Consider the following 25,131-nt stretch of genomic DNA (forward strand, 5'->3'; position numbering starts at 1 on the left):
TATCAGCCGACCACTGTATTAGGAAGAATTTGATCACGTGCATTGGTATTTGAACTCTCACGTGAGATCGTGCGGACATGGCGTCAGAGTTTGAAGCGCCGAAGAAATTGATAAACAAACTCCCTGACTTGCAAAAATGGCAGAAGTCTGAGGTTAGTCATAACGGGACGTTTTACTTACAGCGTATTACTTTTATAGCTGAAACGAATGGTGAAGCTATTAAGCGCCTCTTATTTTGATGTGTGTTGTATTAGAGGGCGCTTAATACTAACTCTTGTTACTCAAAGCACTGTCATTACAGGCATACAGTGACTATGTGAATTTCGTCATGATACTGAACAGTGCAGTAAAGGGGAAGAAAATCAGTGACCCCTACCCTGCATCAAAGGTGAGTATAATAATTGATGTATTCCGTAGACTCGTAGTGAACACCTCTTAAAGGTTCTGTGTGTACTGTCCAGTGCCTTACTGGTATAGAAAATAAAAGCAGCAGCTGTGATAGTGCTGTGGAGCAACATAGTGTACATTTACATCCTGGTTTTGTATAAGTTATCTAACATGGAAACCAGTTAAGATATTACTGGTATGTGACATGGTGTATTGAATAGTATGGGTTCTGAGTTGTGCAAATATGTGAGATATATTTTATATTTTCCTGTTCACTATTGGACAGTCAGACAATGAACAAATAGTCCCAAGTTGTGTCTGTACTGGTCAAATAGCTGCTATACATTGTAATGTGTAGAATGAGAACATTGAATTACTGGTAGTGTATACAAGACTTGTTTGTAATGTGTTACCATAATATTATACAGTATGATGTGGGGAGAGTATAACAACTGTGGTTGTGTAGGTTCATGTTGCCCCCTCATTGTATAGTAATTCCATAGAAGTGGTTGTTGAACGCTAGTCAAACTGGCTGTGGTTTATAGAACAGCCATGTATCCATGGTTCTATGTAATCAATGATTTGGAGCTGTGGCTTCCTACGCAAATTGTGTAGTGTGTGTTATGTACATGTGTGTGTGTGCGTTTGTGTGTATGGCTAATGGCAGCATCCCTGTGGTGGAGACCAGGCAGGGTCAGGGAATTCCCTTGCGTTGGCCTTGCAAGCCAACAAAAGGGATTTACATTATAGATACTACATATACACCGTGCTTTGCATGAGGTGGATCAAGTCTCTGACTCAGGTCCCTGCAATTGTCTACCCTCCTGGAGATCTTCTCACCTAAATTTGAAAAGCTTGTAAATAGGTTATTCAGCATCCCCATGACTAGGTGAGTTCTCTCTCCTAGCCTAAATTCAATGGGTTGTAAAGTGTCCCCTGGCTGGGTAAGTGTGTTCTCCATGGAGGGTTCTCAAGAGATGATGGTCTCCAGACAACCAGAAGTTGAAGCTTGTGTGCACATGCTTGTAGTGCTTTTTGTAGGTTATACACAACTTCCCTACTGAAAATGTACAATAAATTTGTCCAGATTGTTGTGTCGTCCAAATATTGAAATAGGTCATAAAAATGGCCAGTGGCTTACTTATAATTATTTAGTTCATAATTTCTACTATGTGAACTCTCCTCAACTAACATTGTGTGTAGTGTGTTTATTCATACTTACTTAGTGCATGCATAGTGACACCTTATATGTAATTATACAAAAGATATAAATTTATAACTGTTTGTTTTCAGTAGTCCTACAGTTGGCCAACACGTTATGTAGGTGTCAGTAAAATAGCATCTGTCACTTGTAATTACACTGCTGTGTTGTTACAGTGAAATACTTATACATGCTATTCAGTCAGTTAATGTTTTCCTTGTCATTAATATCAAGTGAAAGTCAACAGGATGGGTTGGGATTAGTATATAGTGTATTGTGTGTTAGTTGTAATCTGAGTGGTGAAGGAGTCATGTGAACCAGCCAGACAAAACATTTTCAAATTCTTTCAAGGTATTCTATTGCCTACTGTTCCGTGTTGTTAATGACAAGAAAAATTCTGCCGTTCAATAATACACTGTACATGATACCCCTGCTTTAGTAAACTCTCTGAATTTATGTAGGACTCAATAAACAATAGATACTTTTATAATAAGGGCTAAGGCTTGGTTCCAACACATATGTTTCTACCAAAAGCCAGAGCTAAAAATTCATAGACCTTACTCATTCCCAAAGTAGATACATGTATGAATACCTGTGCTCTCATACCAAAGTGCTTAAGTGTTTTGTTAGCTCATTTTTATTAGTCTTCAACAGATTAGGAAATGTAAATATTATGAAAGTGCAATGAAAGTACAATGATAGTCTAGCTACCTGTTACCTCATTTCAGTAATGGGATAAGTTACTTGTAACCAAGGGGACCAGTAGCTTTTAGTGTATTAGTTAGCATTCAGTGAGTGGTAGCCATTATACTGTATGTACTGATGTCATGATTTAGTGAACAAAGAAAGGAACTCTTACTCAAGTAGCATTAGTGTGGGTTTGTTTTGAATGATAATATTTTTATTCCTTTGATAATAATTATTTCAGTTTGGCAGAATAAACAGCAGTTGTATATGGCTGACAAGTACAAGGGACAAACCCTCATTGTTGTCCAGAAATTAGTTGATATTGTGTGAAGGGCTGGGTTTATGTTTCAATTGAGCATCACAGCTGTAATATAACAAATTTTATCGCCTGTTACAAGTTGTTGCTTAGGACAGATATCCTGCTGTCGCTAGGAAGACTTATTGTGTTTTATCAGCAAATGTCTTGTGTTTAATGTTCCAAGGGTACCCATTGAATGACTTAATGTCACACACTGTCGTAATTTCTGTGATGGATGGATGGTATTAAGTGTGTGTGGTGCATCCAATTACTATTCTCTTATCAGCTGTTGGGTTATCATATTTCTAGCTGTTACTATGATAACTGCTGGGACCCTATGCCATGAGAACAGCTGTTAGTGTTGACGTTCCCACCCGACATCATTTGGGAAAACCAACATCATTCAGTGTCGTATTTCTGACCATTAACATTTGATATGCTTTGCTAGCCACCTCATGTAGTCTGTGTATTGTACAACTGTTAGTGATAAAATGTTCCTAGTTACAAGTGTGGCCCCTAGCAGAAAGCTTCATGGCCTACTTAAAGGTTTCATGTCCTTACTAAAATGGTCCTCAGTGTCATGCAGCATAAAAGCCCACCTTTCATGTATGCAAACACTTGTTGGTTAATATATTTTCAGCTGTGGGTATGTTAATTGCTAACAGCTGTTAATTGATTTGATTTGTTTTGTTTGTGAAGTACACACATCTGTTTGTGGTGACCTCATGCAACATTGTCCCAGCACACCTCCTCAAAGAAGACGACAGTGTCCAGTATGGACATGTCGCCACTTGCAATACTGTGACATGTGGACACCATGTGCCATGAGCAATACAATGCAAAACAATCCCTCATACCAGGACACCTTTATAATGAGGGCACTTTAAAAAAAGCACTTTACAACTTGTCATCTTTTACACCTGTCTAGGTCCCAACTCAATAGTATCGGTGTTTTATATTCCTAAGGAAGGATACTCCCTGAAAAATTAAGCATTGTTCACCCCTCTTCCATTATTTACTCTTGCCTGTAGCAGTGAATTTCCTTGTGCTAACACAATCCTTTAAAAAGGTTGAATTGTATATGGCACTCTCCCCAAGTGGTACTCAGGTGTGGTTCACACACTATCTGAAAATCTTGTACATGGAAATTTTCAGAAATGGGAAAAGTGGTAATTTTACCTGATTATGTGTTTTATCTTCTAGACTGTTGAAGCCTTCATCAAGATCTTAGACACGTTGGAGAGCTGGGTGGAAGAGATCCCTCCGATTGATCAGCCACAGAGATTCGGCAATAAAGCATTCCGGCAGTGGCATGATAAACTGAAAGAGGTTGGGTTTAATATTATTTTAATGATTGAATATGTTATCAATTTCCTTCTATTGTGACTGAATACTTGAATGATATGATTGAGGCTGGTCATGTGTATAATGTAGTACAATGATTGATCAACAGAAGCCTGAGTGGTATACATCATATTAATGTCTTCTCTTTAATGTGCAGACTTGTCAAAGCTACACTGTTGATGTTTTTTTCTGTAGAACTCTGAACTGCTACTAGCATCATTGTTGACTGATCAACAGAAACCTGCCACTATTGAGCTGGCAGCTTATTTTAATGGTGTGTACTTGTAGTGTGTGTGTGTGTGTGCGTGCGTGCGTGCGTGCGTGCGTGCGTGTATGCATGTGCGTGTATGCATGTACGTGTCTGTGTAGTGTGTGCATGCGTGTGTGTGTGTGCGCGTGTATGCATGTGCGTGTCTGTGTAGTGTGTGCGTGTGTGTATGTTGTGTGTGTGTGCGCGCGCGCGTGTGTCTGTGTGTGCGTGTATGCATGTGAGTGTGTGTGTAGTGTGTGTGTGTGCGTGCGTGTGTGCGTGTCTGTGTGTGTGTACTGTACTAGCATAGTCTTAACTCTATACGTACATTTTCAAGGAGCATGTATTCCCCAACACATCTAAAGTTTCCCAGTCTATGGGGTACTGTAGTCATTGTCACAAGACCGGTGCCTATCATAACATCACATGATCTTGCACCTTCCTATGTCATCAGCCATCTGTTGTAGCTGAGCTATGAATCTCGCGTGAATTTGTTCTCTCTGTGTGCATCATTGTTCCTATACTAGTGCACTGTGTTCAGTGATACTGTACTTCATGTAGTGGTGGCAGCCTGTTTAATAAGACCACCTTATTATAGTGGCTGTGTAGTCCTTGAACACACTGAAAGTATACTTATGAGGTCACTAATAAGGCCAGCCACCTCACTATTGAGGAGCTAGGTGGCCCTATTATTGAGGTTTCACTGTACAGTTTTGACCACTATTACATATACCACTTTGGCATCTCATATCAGAGAAAATTACTGTGAACATTTCATATCTAGGGGTGGCACATATTCCTTTTTTAGAAGAGTTGTTCCTGAGTGTATAGTATTTTCAAAGTGTGACTTGGCCTAAGGAAAGTGACCTGTATATGGCGATATAAGTTACTCAAGATTATACCATTGTTACTAGTGAACCATATTTGCCAGGTTATCAGTAGCACTGCTAAGGGATGTATTGAAACTCAAGCTGGTGAATCAGAACTGTGAATAAATTATGATGTCCTGATTTCATCCTCTCATGTTGTTTTAAAGTGAAAGTTATAAGGATGTGTTTCTGATGTCATCATCCAACTAGGCAATAAAGTTAACCAAAGGAACACACTTGTGGTCCCCTGTGTACACTGACTTGAGCGTTGTGTTATTGTTTATAAAGATGCATTTGGCTTGTGGCATGTGACTTAGACTACCTGTGTTTAGCCACATTAGATACTTCGGGTACAGTGACATGGGGCCTGTCAGTTACAGAGCCTGTTACAGTGACACAGTACCACAGATTTTCTCTTTTTTCTAAGCAATGTTTCATCCCATTCACTGTCAGATTTGTTGTTCACTGTCAGATTTGTTGTTCTCTGCAGCACTGAGTTATAATTATATAGGGACAATTTTTAAACTCATTTTTGGGTATGAGTTTATTTTTGGGATCAAACATATTTGTTTAGTTTTGGGTGCCTGTAAATGCTCCACTTTACATTTAAAGGCTACTGTTTATACAGATCGTTGAACTTCTGTACTTGGCTTACCCTGTACATGTAAACATGTTATTATATCATTGTGTGTAGGAGGATTTGGTGACTATACCAGACTGGACTATGGGACTGGTAAGTATATATAGATGTGTGTGTGCGCGTGTGTGTGTGTGTGCGCGTGTGCGTGTGCGTGTGTGTGTGTGTGTGTGTGTGACATACACACTAATCAAAAGCAAACCCTTCATAGTAGCTGTAGCTATTGCTGTAGCATTGTGTACCACTCTGGCACTAGCAAGCAAATGCTCCCGGAACAGGACTAGTAACCCACAGGACCATACCATGTATTGGTAATAGTGTGAGAAGTCCCAATGACCCTAACACCATACTGCTAAGTAAGACACAGACAGTTTTGGGGTATTTTCTACACCGTGTGCCTGCACATGCATGCATACGCCAACATAGCACGAGCACACAACACACACACACACAAACATACACTCACAGCACAACGCATGCATGCCTAAACAAGCATGAACACAGACAACACACATACAAAGAATGTACATAGCTTATGACATGACGCACTCAGTTTACATTTCACTATCACGTATCATAATCACTCCACCATTATATGGTCTCCTAACACATTCCATCATCACAATTATCCACTAATGGGCAGCGTGTACACACCCACTATAGTCTGGAACCATTCAACATACATTCCACTGTGATGGTATTCTATTATATTAGAACGGGCTTCCTAGAGATCCTATATCGGAGCACCCATATAATATTTATATCTAGTTACTGTTATTGTATGGTAATAGTGAAAGTGTTAGGTGTCCATTCTTATGTGTGGCTTGTTTCCTTTAAAGCCCTTCTGTCATCTTATTACAGCAGGTTTTGTTTATCACCTACCATCTGCTGTGGTTAGCTATCCCTTACAAGGCATGCTGTCCACTGATTGGCTAACCATGTAATGATTCTAGTTTGCTATGTAGGAGTGTGTTTACATGCTCGACAATTAATGATGTCACATCGTCAATTACTGATGTCGTCAGTGATGTATTAGGTTGTTATGCAGTAGACCATTGTTCAGTGTAAATGTTTTAAGGGAGACTACATACTGGTACACACATGCATACATGCGTATGTACAAAAATACATACATATGTAGTCTTATAAAAGTCAAATATACAGAAATGACTCACTTAGTGACCACTTCTTTACTAAGACCACCTCACAATAGTGACTATCTCTAGTATGTCCCAAATGTATGTCATGACCTCATTAATTACACTACCTTGTTACAACCATACTCTGGTCCCATGGATGACCATTAATAAGGTTTCAAACCTTGTTTTGTGTTTACTTAACTTTTAGTGGCTAAAAACCTCAGCTACAATAATTTTTAGTGGCTAAAAACCTCGGCTACAATAATTTTCCACATTAACACAAGCAGTGGCTATATTACCTTGACCAGTAACCTTGTTGTGTTTATTATCCATCTACCGCCATTTAATACAGTTTCAGCTGGCATGAACCACAAAACTGTCTTTTCAGCTAACATATATGCCAGGTGTAGTAGCATGGCCAACCAAATAAGTATGTACAGTCAGTGTTGGGACAGTTACTTTGTAAATGTAACTCGTTACATATTACATATTATATACAACTGAACTATTTAGTTTCAGTTATATATTACCCATATAATATAGTAACTATAATAATATTACATATTATATTACTTTGTGTCCTCAGACTTAAGCTGTCACGTGTGAAACTACCACTTTATCATGTGACATGATTCTGTTGTTGGACAATGTGAAAATCTTGGTTATAAGCAAGAAGCTGGTGAATATGAATAAGCTTCATTCAGTAGGCTTCATTACTTCGTAATGGCTAGGCGTTATTACTCAGTGGAGATTAGTAACTTTGTTATTTAAAGTAATAATATTACATAATATTAGACTCGGTTACAGTAACTTCATTACTTAGGTAACATGTTACATTTGCAAGTAAAGTAACTTGAGTTATATTACCTGTTTTTACAGCATATTTCGTTATATTACTTCGTTACCACAAAAGTAATAATTATTACGTAACCGTGACTTATGTAACGCGTTACCCCCAACACTGTGTACAGTACAAGCTCGTGCTGGGTAGTATTCAGTTGGTTCGAGTGTGCTCATGCATACAAGACTCAGGATTGTTACATTGTTTACTTCCATCTGTTCATGAGCATGGCCATTAACTGTAATAACAGACAGCAGGCAAGTCAGTGTTAACTTTCACAGACCAACAATACCACATGGTCCCTTTTCGAGGAAACACCTTTGCCACAACCAGTGGAGTGAAGAGAAGGGGAAATAGTTTGTACACACATCAGTGGTTCAATAATGGACACAGGAAGGGAAAGACAATTGTTTATCAACAGCAGAATACCTTATATAGTGGTGGCCCTGTGTACAGCCTGGTCAATGATAGCTGCTGAACTGATGTACAGGTATTATCTAATGAAACATCTATTCCAGACATCTTGTGACTACCATAAGGGTATTATGATTTCAAAAGGCTATAAATGTATATCCTTATTAGTGAGTTACCCTGATTTTTAGGGTCTAAATGTGTACTTAATACTGTGGACGATTGTCCTGATTATCAAGGTGTCCTTATTAGTCAAGTGTCTTGATTTCAGGGGTCTAAATGTGTGTACTCTAATACAAATGGGACCATGGACAAGTGTCCTGGTTATCAAGGCGTCTACTTTGATGTGGTCTCATCATAATTATTTGGTAACTCTTCTACTTACTTAGGACATGAGGCCAGCTTTGTTGGTCTCTTGTGTTGTCTGATGAAAATGAGAGTTTTCCAGGAAGAAGATGCTACAGCATTGGCCCTAAAAGTATTTAACAGGTAAGGATTGATAGCAGTATACTCAATGTGGCAGGAAAGATATTCATGTAACTGCAGCATTTTTGGGAATTAAGAATCCTTACTATGCAGTGTAGTAACATGAGATTAATTGATAGTTTAACTTTACATGGCAGACTAACCATTATTAACCTATTAACAAATTAATCCCATGCACTGGCCACAGTTTGATATTCATTACAGGTACATTGAAGTGTGTAGGAAGATACAGACAACATACAGGCTTGAGCCAGCTGGTAGCCATGGGGTATGGGGACTTGATGACTACCAGTTTATTCCATTTGTTTGGGGCAGCTCACAACTAATAGGTAATACAAGTACTGTCTTGTTTGTTTCCTTCCATTGTGTATTATCCATCCTGTATATTGTTTCCTGTTTTGTGGGCAGGTCATCCTGATTTGATGCCCGACTCCTTTGTGAAGCAAGAAGTGGTAGAGGCTTGGAAACATGACTATATGTTCATGGCAGCTGTGGCCTTCATTAACACAGTGAGTTAGTAAATAGTGTGGTGGTTGTGGTTTAGTTGGTGACAATGGTCTGATGTTTACATGCCACACACACCACAAGCTATTAAGGTGATAGTGATATCAATGGACTGTGATGTAATGAAAGCAATTTGTTATGATATCATTACATGGTCTTGTAAAGCCACAATGAAGTGTAGGACTGCCCCAGGTTAATTCCTGTAAAGGATTGTGTAATGTTATTGGTATAGTAGATTAGCAGTTGTGCAATGTGGTGTTACTAATGTAGTGTGTGGGTAAGTAAGTGAGAGAGAGCTTGTGAGTGTGTAGTGTAGTGTGAGTGTATGGAGTGAGTGAGTGCGTGTGTGCGTGCGTGCGTGCGTGCGTGCGTGTGTGTGTGCGTGCGTGCGTGTGTGTGTGTAGCACATGAGAGTGTGTAGTGAACATGTAGTGTGTCCAGTTATTCCATCTTCTGCACTGCTGATGCATGGAGCCTTGATGATTATGACTTCAAGTAGGCCATAGTATGCACTGTACACATTGTGTGTGTGTATGTATATAATGTAATGTGTAAGGACAAAGCACTTCCATCAGCAAAATACACCCTCCCATAACAGTGAAAGTACACATCATGATCAACACACAACAATTAATGCAGTCACCAATGATACATGAAGTTGGCATGGCCTGATAAGTTACAATGTCATGGTGTGTTGTCATGGAATCTGTATCATCACCACAGGTGAAGACTGGTCCATTTGCTGAGCACTCCAACTCACTATATGGGATAAGCGGAGTAGCAGAGTGGACTAAAGTCAACTCCGGGTTGATAAAGATGTACAAAGCTGAGGTATTATTGGGTGTGGTGCTCTATAGTATAAAAAAGGCGTTTGTGTGGCTTCTGTGGTCAGTAGTAGGGGTATTGTATTGGCTGATGTCATCATGTATGTTTGTGGGTTTTATTGTGGTTACAACCACATTGTTGTGTCATAGTGTATGCACCTGGTTACAGTATGCCTCTGCTACAGGTACTGGGCAAGTTCCCTGTTATCCAGCACTTCTTGTTTGGAAAAATCTTGTCATTATAACTAGCACAACAGCAACAATAAACTACAGTTTCTAATTCAATCTTTTTTAAACTTGTAGATATATCACATATAATACACATGATGAATTGTATAAAAATGAAAACATTTAACATAATATTTCATGTCATGGTATGACACACGAACACACAATATAACAACCATATATCAACTAAGCAGTACAATTTACAACAACAGGAGCAAAGAATTATACCTATATTCCTGAATACAACAGTCCAGAAGGATGCACAACACTATTCAATATGCAAGAATAGGTTGTTTTGGCATTTCATGATCAGCAAATGAAGACCAGGCGTACCTGTTGAAGTCTGGCCAGTCTGAATATGATAACGGATTAACAATGGGTGAGGAATATCCAGTATTGTACATGTAAGCGATAAACGGAGCTGTGGAAATGCTTGACGGAGACAAACTCCATGTACTGTCAAATAATTGAGAGGACTGCTTGAACCTCTTGTTTTCATCAAAACTAAACACTGTGTCTTCTCCAGTCCATGTGACAGTGCGGTCTGAATACTTTCTTTTCCCGGGTGAAATGATCTCGGATTGTTCGGCAGCTTGGTCGCTCCAATCAAATTGTTTACTTTCTTCCCATGAAACAGCGGGAGTCTCTTCAGTAGAAAGAATCTCTGATAGTACTGTATTGTGTGTAGTGATATCTGTTTCCATTTTGTCAATGTCCGACCACGCTTGTGGGTCTTTTTGGCACACAGTTAGCTTATTGTCAGCGACTAAGTCGCGTCTAGGAGCGAATGGCGTCTGAAATGGAGTACACGGTCTTGGTTCATCCACACGGCTCGCGCTCATTGTAGCGAACAGTCTTGATGAGCGCAAGTCGTTGTGTGAGTCAGCGAAGTCCATAAATTGTTCTGAAGTGGACGCTACTTCTTTCGCCCTATTCATGACCTTGTTTACAAGTAGTGATCGCCTTAGAGGCACTTCTGAACTCTTATTGAGTTTTGACAAAGATAGTTCTACTACTTTATTAGCTTCAAATAACCGCTCCATAATAGCGAATAGAAAGTAACGAACTTCAGACGAAATTCCAGTGAGTTAAGGTGTTGTTGGCTGTCTCTTCTATCTTCATTTATAGTTTTCTCGTAGGCAAGGTAACGTCATTGCTGACGTCAATCGAATAAGCAGCTACCAAATAAGGCAAATTCACGAAGTTTCCTTTGGAATGACCTCAACAGAATACGTGCTAGTGCGGTTTCCTGTTTGAATAGTGAATGTGTCATTTGTGTGGTTTTTGTAGGTGATAACAACGAGCATAACAATGCGAGTTATTCGTGTACTTCTTTTGTTTCACGCGAAAATTAAACATTCATTTAATTAATTAAAAGCACATTTCAGATTGTATTTACAAGAGATTTGATAATTATGGCATTACATTCATGTCAGAGAAGTTAGTCTTTCTAGTTTAGAACTACTTTCTCTACTAGAACTTTCTCTAGAATCCAAGATTTTTGGGCTGGAGCTGTAGTGGGGCTCTCTGGCCAGTGATCCGTGGTGGTAACTTACTTTAGCCAAGTCTGATTGACCCAACTTTGTAGCCTCTCGCAGGTCTATCCGAGACTTGCTCTGGTGTTTGTGCGAATGATGATGTCGACTGTTCCTTACTATCTTGGTTGCATCTTCAAGGTTTAGTTCAGACTTGGTTTTACGAAGCAGTTTATGGTTCTTGGAAGCAGAGGGTGGAGCACCAAAACGTTGTTTATAGACAGGCTGTTTTGGATGATGGTCATACTCCCCACTAGATTCCAGGGTCGTGAGAGCTTCCAGGTCTATGCTACGTTTCCTTGAACGCTTGGGGGACACCTCATCACTTTTAGGTTCAACATAGTAAGGGTTGTTTATTACAATATCATCATCATCTTCATGGTCTCCTAAGCTCAATATTGGAGGTAACTCACCGCCACACATTTCACTTAGCAAGTTCCTGTTTGGATACACAGTGGCGTCACTAATCTCTGACGTCTTGCTGAGGTTATCGTCACTATACTGATTGTCATCACTGTATGTGTCACTGTACGCATGGGTAAGGTAAGGTCGGCCATTACTACGAGAATGAGAATTGACTGTCTTATGTTCACTGGCTGAGTAGCTCCCTTTACGGCTGCTAATTGGCGTCCCTTTCAAGTCATGTCGAATATCTTCATTGTCAGAGTCAATTGTGTCTTCGTCACCATTTGTGTGTCTGTAATTGGCAGGGCCGGTCTCAACATGTACATGTGATAACTCGTACATATAAGGGCTACTAGTCACTGACTCAGCACTTCTTGACTTGTTTCGGTATCGGTCTTGAGCAAACACTGAAGAGTGGCTGGAATGGCCAGTCTTGTGATGGTGGTCAAAGTTACTAAACACATGATGATTGTAATATACATACAGAATCACTGAGAGACTAAACTGACCTGGCATTTGAGATGTAGTATTTCTGATGGTTTTGTCTGCTCACCCTCACTCGGTAGCACACACAACAACACAGAAGCAACAACAAAATCAGCAACAAGACACCACCTCCTGCCGCTATTGCTATTATGACTGTTGTAGAGAAAAATGCGTCATCGTTACTGCCAACATTACCTGATGGAAAAACAACATCACTGCGTAATACGATCATCTAATGGTGTTTAATGAGGTGATAGATTAGCACAGTTTAGCGGGTATTTGACAATCACGCAACAAACTCATGACACAGCTGCTGCAATGTACTTACCAGTAGAGATGATAACAGGAGTAGACGTCATCGCTAAAATAACAGCAATAAGAGTACATTATCAATAAGGGAATAACATTACTGACCTGGGGAGGACGTTGCGAGTACAAGGGTAGTAGTGGTCATAGAGAACATAATTGGTGTAGAAGTAGTAGGTATGTTTGTCGTTGATGACATAAATGGGATGGAATCAATCACAGATGTAGCAGTAGCAACAGTTGTTGTAGTCAAACTGGTGATGGCTGGTATTGTACTAAATGTAGAACTAGTAGACACAGGTGTAACAGTAACACTAGTGGTATTGGTAACAGGAGTTATTGATTGTGATGTGCTGGTTACTGTAGATGTTTCTGAAGTGATAGTGGATGACATATTAACTGTTGAACTAGCAGTGGACATGAAAGGCATATTAGACATGGTAGATGGTGACATGGTGGTACTCAGTGAGGGATCCACATTAACACACTCACTAACATCATCGATTAATAACATCACATTGCTATTATCCAATATCATCACGTTGAACACTAACTGGGCACTAGTGTTACTGGCATTAGCCGATAGTGACACTTGTACACTGTTACTCATGTTGGTTAAGTTATTAAGTAGCTGATCAGTGCCATCAGTTAACCTCACAAACCCTTCAAATGGTTCTGATGTCAGCAGGAGGTATGATATGTTAACAGTACAATTACTGGTGATCATAAATGATGGACCAATCAAGGAAAAATAGAATTCCCGATTATCACCGTTACCACTGCCACTGCTGTCAACACAACAGCTTGTGTTTAATAAAACCACTTCTCCACCTGCAAATCAAAATGAATGCTTTATTAGAGTATATTAACATTCTCACCAGTGAAAGATGAGCGGTTCAGCTCTGGCAGCGATGACAGGTTATGAACCGTCCATCTGCCATTAACAGAAGGGCTGTTCTCTTCATTCCACTCACTCCATCTACTAGACTCTGACAGCATGAGCTGGGCATAAGCTACAGGGGGTGATGACAGTACAAAGTATATAGCTACCAAACCACAAAGAATGTTATTACTACCATCAACTATACATCACTATGTGTACAAAATTCATAGCTGAAAGTGTTTGCCTCCTCCAGAAGCCATTTTCAACAACTATACCACACGAAATGTACCCCAAACAGTATCATATGAACTACACACAACATATCATTACCAATTACACATATCACTTCATGCAAACAAGATTAATATCCAGTTAATAAACCATCACTATTTCTGTTAAAGGAATATTACATTTTAATTTATAAATAGCTCAAATTTTCACCTGTTATGCAGGGTAACTCCCAGCCTAATACATATTCTGCAGACTGCATGTACTAAAGCAAAGGTGTGACCTTGTGTTAATTGTACACTATTTGTTAATCTCATTGCCACTATATGAGGGGATACACAAGCATCTGTAAACAACCAGAGAAAGAAATCTCTCTGACTTTGTTTTACCAGCTTTAGTTTGCTGGCTGCATGGCTCAGCAAAAAGCTAGTTAATTATTTGAAGGGGGCGTGTCGCTCACCTGATATAAAATTATTACTAACACATTTATTTTATATCTCTAATCATTAACACCTAGCTTACCTTGCATACAGCAAAACAGGAGCAATGTACACTTTACCACAGCAGACCATGAGTTGGGCATTCTCACTGCATTCCCGTAAATCGTGCCGCCGCGTAACATCGAAGTACTCCACTACTGTGCAAATCGCCAACTGTAATATACAAACAATGGTGATACGCGAGCTATACAGCCTTGACTGTACGGTACTTTCATATGGTGTCCTAAAGTACAGTAGCTCGCGAGGCCATAAGGCTGCTCGTTTGCTAGCCGTTAACACTCAGTATGCAAGGACGAACTAGCTCGTTTGCTGCTCTTATTATAAACACATTGCATACACGCTTAGTTACTAGTGAAATGATAATCCTTACCCTCTTCGATACTCCCCAACTGCCCAAATTAGTGTGTATCACGTGATCGACCTTACGAATTGACACCTTTGGTACAGCAAAAACAAACATAAGCAAAGCAGCAGTTATTGGAGAGGAGTGTTGCGTGTTGTGAGGTAATTACTGTAGTGTAGTGTGGAGCGTGCTTTACAGATTATCCCTTTGTTTCATTGCTCACGAATGCAGGACTTATGTGGTGCACATTAATAAGAACTATTCAGACATGATCTTCCGTTGTAGATTGCGGTTCTTTCAGAGGTTATTGTGTTTAGTAATAGCTCTATCAGGTCTATTACTGCTGATCCTATATCGTTATTATGAGCTAGAAGCACTGAAGAGTAATGAGTGGTTGATGAAACAGTTAGGAATTGAAGAAGTGGTTGAGAATAAATTTGATAATAATGCCCCAGTCAAGGAGACACTGGACAGTCCTAAAGTGATGTACAAGAAGAAGACAAGTCATAATAATGTTGTTACTAGTAAAGGATTGTCTGTTGACGCTGCATGGCAGGTGTGGAGGTCATGGCCCCACACTAAACAGCTTTACGAAGAACAATATTTCAGCTCTAATCAAATGGCTGACATACTACACCACATGGCAACAGCACCAATCATCAATTATGATGTCGGTCACAGAGGTACCCAACTCAAGGCACTGGCCACATTACAAGGGGACCAACTAGCAGTGTTCAAGCCGAAGCGGTATGTGCATTAATAGGAATGTGGTATTATAACTGTATGTTGCTTTAGATATGAGAGGGACTATGTTGTACCTGGTGAACCCTATGCTGGTTTTGATATGCACACAGCAGAAATCGTGGGGTTTTATTTGGACGGGTGAGTGGTGTGTGATATCAAGAGTGGTGATAATGGTGTTGCTAACAGGTTGCTAGGGTTCAGATTGGCTCCGCCAGTTGTTGGGCGAGTGATAGATCTCACCGCCTTGAAGAGCGTTACTTCACAAAAGCTACTGGACACTTATTTCATGCAAGGCAGGTAACCACTTCAATGGTTGACAGTAACATGTAACAATGGCCCTGTGGGGGCCATTAGTCATTTTTAAAACTTTCTGTTACACAGAAGGGACTACTTTAAGGGGAGGGACCATCTTACAGTGGAACCTGTACAATTCCTTGGGACTGACCAAAAGTGTCTTGAGGTATCTTAATTTTAAGTCAGTTTAGAGATGTCTTGGGTGTACAAATTACTGTACAGGGTTTCCTCAAATACCCATGCTAACAGGTTCTACTATGTCCCACTTGATGGTAAAGAAATATTTGACCACAATGTTATTTGAGAGGGAAGGGAGAGGTTGTGTTTAGCCAATCAAGTTGTAACTAGCGACTATCATCATGATGTATTTAAAAGTACTAGTAATTGAAACAGAATTGTAAATTCCAACACTGAAACAATTACAACTTGAGAGTACTTTTCACAGTTCTTGCTGTGATGATGTGTTAGCTAGTGTTTGTTGTGACTTGTGAGCATCTAACATCATTTCATGATGTCATATGACATATGCAATGTTTACTGTACCACAGTCCATAGTACTAGTTTGGTATTGAATAGTTGTTAGCTGTGTAGTGTAGGACTGCTTCCTTTGTTTGTACACAAATGAACACTTTTGGGAGATATTCAGCTGCAGGTCATCTGGTTTAGATAGGCGACTTTGTTACACAGAGACTTTGTTGAGCTAGTCTTGCATGTCTACTGTGTATGTGCTTATCAGTTATAGATTGGCTATGAAGAGGCCCTGTGGAGCATGTGCTTATCATCAATGTAAAATAATGGGAGAAAATGTAGCATCGTACAGTACTATTAATAGTACCTGTATAGTAGGGACCACAAAGGAGTAGGCATGGCCCACGAAATAATATCACCCAGAAACCAGCCTCAATTTTCCCTGATGATGACGAGGCAGTATTGGTTAGGTAAAACTAAGCCCAAACAAGCTTTCAGATCGACCCGAAACGCTTTCAACAAGTTGCTACAGATTTTTTTTTTTAAATTTATTCAACAGAATTTTCTACTGACTGAGTAAGTAACTGACTGACTGATGCCTTCAGACAAGCGTAACTCGATAGCAGCTAAGGCTACGGGCTTGATTTTTTCACTGTTCGATGTCACTTCGGCCCGACAGGTGCCTTTTGGCATACCGCAGTACGTACAATGCATTCTTCATGGACTTACCAGTGTCCTCCTTTGTGTCCCATTCATCTTTGCGGACAGCGAAAGGTGTTGATTTGGTGGTAGCACGTGATGGCTTCCCTTCGTAACGGAAATCGTCTGTATTTTTCATAGTGGCTATTTTGATTGCAGAGGTGCTTTTCAAACAGTTCTTGATTCATACTGCTGTGTAACGGGTTGAACATAGCCGACAGTGAAGCGTAATGGATACTTCACTTTTCAGACGATCATTAATATAATTGGGGCATGCGGCACTATTTTTTTCTTTTAGTATGCGTGGATTGTAGAGGTGCTTTTCGAACAGTTCTTGATTCAAAATGCTGTGTAACGGGTTGATTTGATTTATATATTTAACCTCCGAACAATCGGATACAGTCGTTCTTCCTTGCCCGGAGGCATTACAATACATAGGTAATACACACAAAACTAAACAAAGCAAAGTATAACCAATACAAAGACAACCAAGGTAAACAACTTACTACATACATACACAAACACACACACACACACACACACACACACACACACACACACACACACACACGTACACACACGTACACACACACACACACCCAAAACAAAAAAACAACATGCATATAGTTACAATCATATTAATGTTATCAAAGGAGTGAGTCACAGTGCTGCTTAAGGACATCCATGTACTCATAAAATGGAGAATTAATACAGTCAGTTACAGATGATGGTAATACATTCCACCATTGAATGGTTTTATAATGAAAAAAAAACGTTGAGTAAAGCATAAGCGGAACATAGGTATGTTCACAAAATATACTGGTGTCCTTGTACTATAAGAAGTAGTTCCACCGAAAACAATTGGTGGTTCAAGTGGAATACATTTAACTTGGTGGTACTGGTGGTACATTAAACACAGTGATTTAACAAGGCAGTGGCAACCATTGCAATCTATGATAAAATTCAGACGCTTGATCATATTTCCTTAGGTCATAACACGAACATAGCTGACAATGAAGCGTAATGGATACTTCACTTTTCAGACGATAATTGATATAGCTGGGGCGCACGGTGCTATTTCAGATGCGGTATGTGTGGGTTCACAAGTCATAATAAAATTATTTACAAAAAAGGTTAACAAAAAAGTACACAAAAAAATTGGAATTTTCAACTAGAGTAGGGACCATAGCACATCGATAAAAAGTACTGAAACAAGTTGGAGTAGTCCATGATATTAAATCAGGCCACTTCAACTAAATCTTTTGTTTCTTGGGCGAAATTCAGCCAAATAAAGGTCGGTAGGTTGGTAAAATAAAAATAAAAATAGGCTATTTTGCTAGCTGAAGAGTGATATTGCGAGTCAAACGGTGGCTAAGCTACATTACAGTTGCTGTATCACTTGTGAGTAGTGGGCAGCTATATGTTGAGATATTTAGTGTTACTTACTTTTTGAGAGCTTAAAGATAAATTTGCAACTCCTTCGTGGCGTTATCACTCTTTGCAAGGTGATCACGTGATTAACATAATTATTTTATGCTGAAAAATATAGGGTCGGTCGGACCCGAGAAACAAAAGATTTAGTTGAAGTGGCCTCACCATAAAACAATAAGAAGTGTTATATCCTTACTGTGCATTTCCATTATGGTATCTTGAGCACAGTAGGGATACAACACTTCTTATTGTTTTACAGTGATTTAATATCGTGCACTATTCCAGCTTGTTTCAGTACTTTTTATCAATGTGCTATGGTCCCTATTCTAGTTGAAAGTTTCAATTTTTTTTGTGTACTTGTATTGTTAAGTAGTATTATAGGTGGTTACATTAGTTTGTTGCAAAATGAAAATTGACTACTAAGACAGCTAGGTGACTTCAGTGCATGGTTGCAGGAATTATATAGTGATGGTGGCGTTCTTTGTACTCTTCTTCCGTAAACATGTTGTGTTTATACTGCAATGAGAGACATGTAGGTGATGGCTGATCAGTTGATGTTGTTATAATTGATCACTGCTAACTAGTTGGTATGTTGAGTATAGTAACATGGTAATAAATTGTAATAGTTTGTGGTTGCTATGGCTGGAACGGATAGCTGTTTCAGCCCTAGTGTGCTTGTGGTAACTGTACTGCAGTTGTGTGCGTGTGTCTGTCTGTCTGTCTGATGAGCAACTGTTCATGACTCACATAACTGGTGAAGATTCAGGTGGACTGCCCACTGTGAGATGTGGTAGCTTCCTGCTGATTACTAGTCCTGAATTTATCAGCACTGACTCATAGCATCTTAATAGTGCACAGGTGGCCCAGTGTTTCATTGAGTAGGTGTGATGGTGTGGTGTTTCAGCCATTGTTGGTGACCCACTGCTTGATGATGTTCATTGGAAAAGTTGGTTTTTCAGCCAACCAAGTGTTGGTGGCTCACCTGTTGGTGGCTCACCTGTTGGTGGCTCACCTGTTGGTGGCTCACCTGTTGGTGGCTCACCTGTTGGTGGCTCACCTGTTGGTGGCTCACCTGTTGGTGGCTCACCTGTTGGTGGCTCACCTGTTGGTGGACTCCATAAAGTTGTTTGGGAAACTTGATATATTGCAGCTGAAGGATTTTTTTTTGCTAGTGTACACACACGTGTGCACTCACACACATACACATACACACACACACACATAGACACACACACACACACACACATAATACACATTCACTAATAAACAGTTTACGTTTCACTAGAAAACTTAGTCATGGCATGTTCTGGTGAGAGTGATTAGTGACAAGTAGTAAACATCCATGACTACATCATAATAATCACCTCAGGGTGAATGTGTCACAACTATCCTGTAATATAATTATACTGGTGATATGGCTGAGAAACTATTTTGATTGGTGGCTATAAACAAACAAATATCACCAGGAGATATCTGTAACTTTATTATGCCAACCTTTGGCAGTGGAAAATTTGATGGTCTCATAATTCCTTCCGTCATGATGGCTTTCTTGCAAGTTCTCTTATCGTAAAAAAAAATTTAAAAAGTTCCGCAGTGCTGGTTTTGGATTGTTATATTTAGTATTTTACTACTGAATACTTAGAATTTAATAATTGTCTGAAAGCTATTGTGCTTTAGTGGTGTAGCCACTAATACAATGTATGCTGTGAATCCCCTATTGTGTTATAGCAAGAGTGAAAAAGTGGCTGTTTTTGCACACTGTTGTTGACTAGTACATATACCATTGAAGGGATCAACTCCATTGTTGTAAACTGTATTCGTATGTTTGTATGAATTAGTTTTTCATAGTAGTTACAAGAATAAGCATGTAGGTGCCTTTGGTTTTCAAAATTGCTAGGCTAGTTTCCATAGAGATGTGAAAGAACATTCCACGAAGAATAGAAATTATATTATGCATCTGTTTTGGATTTCAAACATATTTTCTACTGATATTCATGGCAATAAAAGGAATTGTTTGCATTTATGTTATATATTATATTATTTCTCAACTGTTTTATTATTAGGTGACAACATGTGTTTCTATGGAGTGTGTTACTATTGCAAGCCAGCTGAGGCTGCATGTGCTGATGGGACAAAGATGGAAGGATCGTTGACACTGTGGTTACCTGTGCACATGTCCCTGAGGAACTGGCGGCATCCCTACCAGAGGACATACCGTGATGGTCACTCAGCGAGGTAAGATGAAGCAGTGGTGATGTTACAGGTAGTTTATTTTCTGGATAGGTGGGAGGTGAATGAAGACTATTGTAAGAATGAGGTGATGTTGAAGGTGCCGTATAATAACGGACCACGACTGCTTGACATTATGGACACAACTGTATTGGACTATCTCATGGGTATGTAGTCCATCCGTCTGTGTGTAGTGTAGTGTTTCTGTCCATTTGTGTGTATAGTGTGTCTATGTAGCATTGTCAGTCCATCTATATAGTCAGCGTTCCATGCAAACTATATTAAGTGTCTTACGCCAAAAATTGACTCCCAATTATTAATCAGCCTCGTGTTTGTTCTATATTTTTCATGCAAAATTTTGTACTTTGGCCATGTTTACATCAAATCAATCAACTAAATGTGACCGGATTTGCAAAAAGGTACCTTTTTCACACATTTTACATGCCAGCAAACAAAATGATGTAACACTTGACTCCTTAACTGATTAACTTGTTCTTAGTTTCAAAATTCAGCCAGATACTTTAGCTGCACTCATGGAAAAGTTCAGGCAATTACATGCTATGATCAAAAAGTTATGAAACTTCAAAGTTCAAAAAATGGGTCAAATTTTGTGTGTGAAAAAGGTACCTTTTTGCAAATCCGGTCACAAATATTCTCTTGATGTACAAAATATGTGGGGAACTAGCAAACACTCAGTCTACTGTGCAGTTAGAGTATATATGATGGTGTATCGCAATTTCATCAGAAATATTAATGATGTTCAAGACAATATTAATTTCTTTATAGCAGACTTACTTACAGAGGGAAGTGCATGTTAGGGATGGTTTATGCTCAAATACTAGCAATGACTTCATGAAATTTGTATATCGTGATAAAAGAAGAGAGCAATAATCGAGATAGGCAATATACGTACAAAATTTGCCATATCGCGCAATACTAAAAAGTGCAAATTGTTAAAATAAAGTTAGGTTTCAGTAACTAAACATGATGATAGTTATTACAATATGGCTATGTGGGAAATCCCTACACTGGGCATACTATCACCATCTGTTCAATGCCAAAGTAGGGATTTTCCCACATAACTATGTTGTAATAGCTATGGTGCCTATCCATAAATGCCCAAATTTTAAAACACTCATAACTTTCTTCTAGATAAACACAAGTGCATCATTTTTGGACACCAACTTGACTTGTAACATACTTGAAGGGTGAGGTCATGAAACACCCCCTGGAGGCGTGGTTGATTAAACCACATTTTGAGAAATTTCTGTGCTACCATAAATCTTAAGGTGCTATCCTTTCTTGTACAGATTTCCCTTCATATCACACAACTTTTCACAGAAGATATTTACATACAGAACAGTAGCCTTAGTTTCAGTCACGTTCACATCATTTTTATAAAAAGAAATTTCAAGCAGCATACAAAAGCTATTGACTTACAATAAAGATCACAAGAATTTCAGTAAAATATTCTTGAATCTCACAAAAGATATTTGTCTAGCACAAAACAGGTGTACAGAAGTAATTCCATAAAGTTTGAAAGGTCTTTTTTCCTCTTCCATCACACGCATAATTGACAAGATTCATTTTGCATCAATCACGTTTTCGTCTCGCTCCGCCATTTTATTAAGTTGCAATCACATGATACTACATACTGCATGATGTGCCATGATGTGATGAGTCTTTTGATGTTTATCCCAGTACTGTAGTGTAAACGGATGAAGTTACAGCAGGTTTTCTAAGTATAAACGAAGAATTTAGTTTTAAAACGATGTTTTAACACCTTACTATTGTTCAAGAAAGAAATCTTTGGTACCATCATGATCACCAATGCATAAGGAATGAAATGGCAGTTGATTCGTGGAAATAGTGCAAGCAAGTGTCAAGTTATAACAATTCGAATGGAATGGTGTAAAATCTAATGCGTAAGTCTTGGGCATTTATGGATGCATGCACCATACTATCTTTCATATTTTTCTTGTTTCACTCCGAAACCCTATGTAATAATTTTTTTATTGCACTGGTTTGTTAACAACATAACTATTATGGTTGTGACTGCTTTGTTAGAATATCTTGATCTTGCTGTTTATCTTGAGTCAAAACTATAGATTAAGGGGCATGGTTTCCATGTGTCTTGTTTTCTACAACAAACAACTGTAGTGGATCATTAAGGGACGTGGTCACCAAGCTCTGTAGTTCAAGGGCATGGTGACGTGTCCTCATTGCTAAGGGTGTGATCACAAGTTCAGCTACAGGTATCTACTCCCTCTTGCAGTAATGTAAGCACTTCAAATGATTTTACTTCTCTAAGGAAAGTGTCGATACAGAAAATTAACACCTCAGTGTGGATGAAGAAGTAAAAAACCATGTATTTGAACATAAAAGGAAAGGCAAAGCGCAGAAGGCAGACACTCATCAGAACTAGAAAAGGTACAGGTGAGTTTGTTATTGTGACGATAAAGGTGGCCGTGTGCTGCTCCGTTTGGCCTGTAGCCTTGTGACTGTGATCAGGGTTGCTGGCAGACCAAAAATTGGGTTTTGGTGATTTAAAAAAAAAAAAAGTTATATAAGCATTTTCTTGTTGGATTTGCTAGATGCACTAGTACTCTTCCTTACATACCATTCATCACGTATGATATTTCTATGATGTTTGGCAGGCGCTGTTCATTTTAGGGGGGGGGGGGGGGGGGGGGGGGGGAAATCCTACTAAACAGTACTACTGTACTGTTTGATTTATCTGGTATATATGACGCTATAAAACACATGCTGAGTACAATTATAATATGTTACCACTTTTATCATGTGTTACATAGTACAGTGTTCTTACCCTAAAACAGGCATGTCCATAGAGGTCCCATTTCTAGGATAACTGGATCCTTCACACTGTTGCTGGTTTGTTATGTAATACTACAAAGTGTTTCTTGTTAGCTGACAAGTTTCATGAATCCTCGTCATGTCATATTTTGAAGTTCACTGGATTGTTGTAGTTAGGCTAAGACAGCTATAGATGTCAGCCAGCCTATTTTTTTTCAAGAAGCGTGACTTAATTCACACATGTGCGTTTACAAATGTGTGACACAAAAGTTAGAATAAACCTTGAAGAATCTGGCTGAGAATACTATGACTCTGTAAGAAGCTGAGGCAGTTTTGTATTATATAGATTGTAATTTTTAACTTGTCACAAACTTCTTCGTGGCTTGCCTACTTGTTTGAGTTGTTTATACATACTTTGCAGTTTAGTTGTACTGTTATTATTTTGTGGTCTTATTTACAAAAAGCAGCCTAGTCGAGATGGTTAGTCTTAGAGAGGTATGGTAACTAAGTAGTAATGCTTGTATAGCAGTGAGTTGGTGTGGACTGTATAGTGCCCCAGGAAATTCAGTAGTGAAATGGTGAATCAAAAACTAACTGAGAAGGATGCATACTCTTGTAATTCACATGATTAATTGACCATAGTCTGATCATTATTACATCCTCTCCAATAATCAGTTGATCAATCGTCTGATTAATGGTAATCAATTCACAGCTCTATATATGGTGTGTAGCTGTTCACTTGATGATGTCATATTAGGTAATGCTGACCGACATCATTATGAGACATTTGATGCAGATGGAAACAATGGAAGACTGTTACACTTGGACAATGGGAAGAGGTATGGTGTATGCTGTGATCGCAGTTGACTGTTGGTCATTTTCCAGCTAGTTTCAAATATTTGATTGACCAAAATCCTTGTGGTCAGACAAAATTACTAATGCGAAAGCCATTAATATCCTTCACTGACCACTTAATTCTAATGCTGTGTATGTGTAAAGTGCACATGCGTGTGGTCTAGTGCTTATGTCCAGTGTTTATTGTTGAGTTACTCACTCAATAATACCAAGAGTATATAATGGAAAATTGTTCTGACAAATATCTCATTCATTCAGTTAGATATAAACATTAATATTGTTGTTGGACCGTTAATTTATTACCTTTTACTTCATGTCACTATAGTTTCAGGGACCCTAGCAAAGATGAATCATCGATCCTAGCACCGTTACGACAATGTTGCAGGTTAGTACATGTCTTCTGCCACGCCTGCTCATGTTGTCTCGTTGCTAGGCTACGCAACAGCACATGGAGAATACTACAATCCTTACAAGAAGATGGCCTCTCTGGGAAACTGGATAAATTGTTACATAATGATCCACTATATCCCATTCTAACACAAGCACATCTTGAGTCACTGGACCGGAGACATCATACTTTATTGGATGTTGTTAATGAGTGCATTAAACAATTAGGTGCCCCCTCTGTCATAATCAATGATATTGAATAATCTAATTAGGTACAGCAATTCACATTAATTTTGTACATAGATAATTAAAAAATATATATATATATACATATAATAATATCAAGAGTTAATAATAAGAGATTTCTTATTATTAACTCTTGATAATACAGTGTGTGGTGTACACCCTTGACTATTTG

The 25,131-nt window shown here is 38.9% G+C and overlaps 3 protein-coding genes across 5 annotated transcripts; 2 read left to right on the top strand and 1 right to left on the bottom strand.

Moving 5' to 3' along the window:
- Position 1: 1 nt before the first annotated feature.
- Positions 2-10,238, top strand: LOC136266118 (serine/threonine-protein phosphatase 2A activator-like). The gene is made up of 10 exons (XM_066061084.1): positions 2-152; positions 302-388; positions 3,777-3,902; positions 4,113-4,191; positions 5,731-5,769; positions 8,454-8,553; positions 8,755-8,879; positions 8,959-9,059; positions 9,778-9,885; positions 10,064-10,238. The coding sequence occupies exons 1-10, from the start codon at positions 78-80 to the stop codon at positions 10,121-10,123; spliced, it is 900 nt and encodes a 299-aa protein (XP_065917156.1). The 5' UTR covers positions 2-77; the 3' UTR covers positions 10,124-10,238.
- Positions 10,147-14,972, bottom strand: LOC136266113 (uncharacterized). 2 transcript variants are annotated; one of them, XM_066061074.1, is made up of 7 exons: positions 14,820-14,972; positions 14,472-14,602; positions 13,717-13,851; positions 12,947-13,669; positions 12,861-12,893; positions 12,556-12,727; positions 10,147-12,500 (listed from the first exon to the last, which is right to left on the bottom strand). In XM_066061074.1, the coding sequence occupies exons 2-7, from the start codon at positions 14,569-14,571 to the stop codon at positions 11,534-11,536; spliced, it is 2,130 nt and encodes a 709-aa protein (XP_065917146.1). In that variant the 5' UTR covers positions 14,572-14,602; positions 14,820-14,972; the 3' UTR covers positions 10,147-11,533. The 2 variants fall into 2 exon arrangements, with proteins under 2 accessions (XP_065917146.1, XP_065917147.1); XM_066061075.1 differs by lacking the exon at positions 14,820-14,972 and adding an exon at positions 14,659-14,813.
- Positions 14,674-25,040, top strand: LOC136266115 (glycosaminoglycan xylosylkinase-like). Of its 2 annotated transcripts, none has more exons than XM_066061077.1 (9): positions 14,674-14,953; positions 15,024-15,539; positions 15,588-15,674; positions 15,723-15,829; positions 20,492-20,663; positions 20,712-20,824; positions 24,229-24,310; positions 24,652-24,711; positions 24,760-25,040. In XM_066061077.1, exons 2-9 carry the CDS (start codon positions 15,061-15,063, stop codon positions 24,974-24,976), a joined length of 1,317 nt encoding a protein of 438 aa, XP_065917149.1. In that variant the 5' UTR covers positions 14,674-14,953; positions 15,024-15,060; the 3' UTR covers positions 24,977-25,040. The 2 variants fall into 2 exon arrangements, with proteins under 2 accessions (XP_065917149.1, XP_065917150.1); XM_066061078.1 differs by having other exon boundaries at positions 14,678-14,953; positions 15,078-15,539.
- Positions 25,041-25,131: the final 91 nt, after the last annotated feature.

Source organism: Dysidea avara, chromosome 9 (genome assembly GCF_963678975.1).
Source record: "Dysidea avara chromosome 9, odDysAvar1.4, whole genome shotgun sequence".
Taxonomy (NCBI): domain Eukaryota; kingdom Metazoa; phylum Porifera; class Demospongiae; order Dictyoceratida; family Dysideidae; genus Dysidea; species Dysidea avara.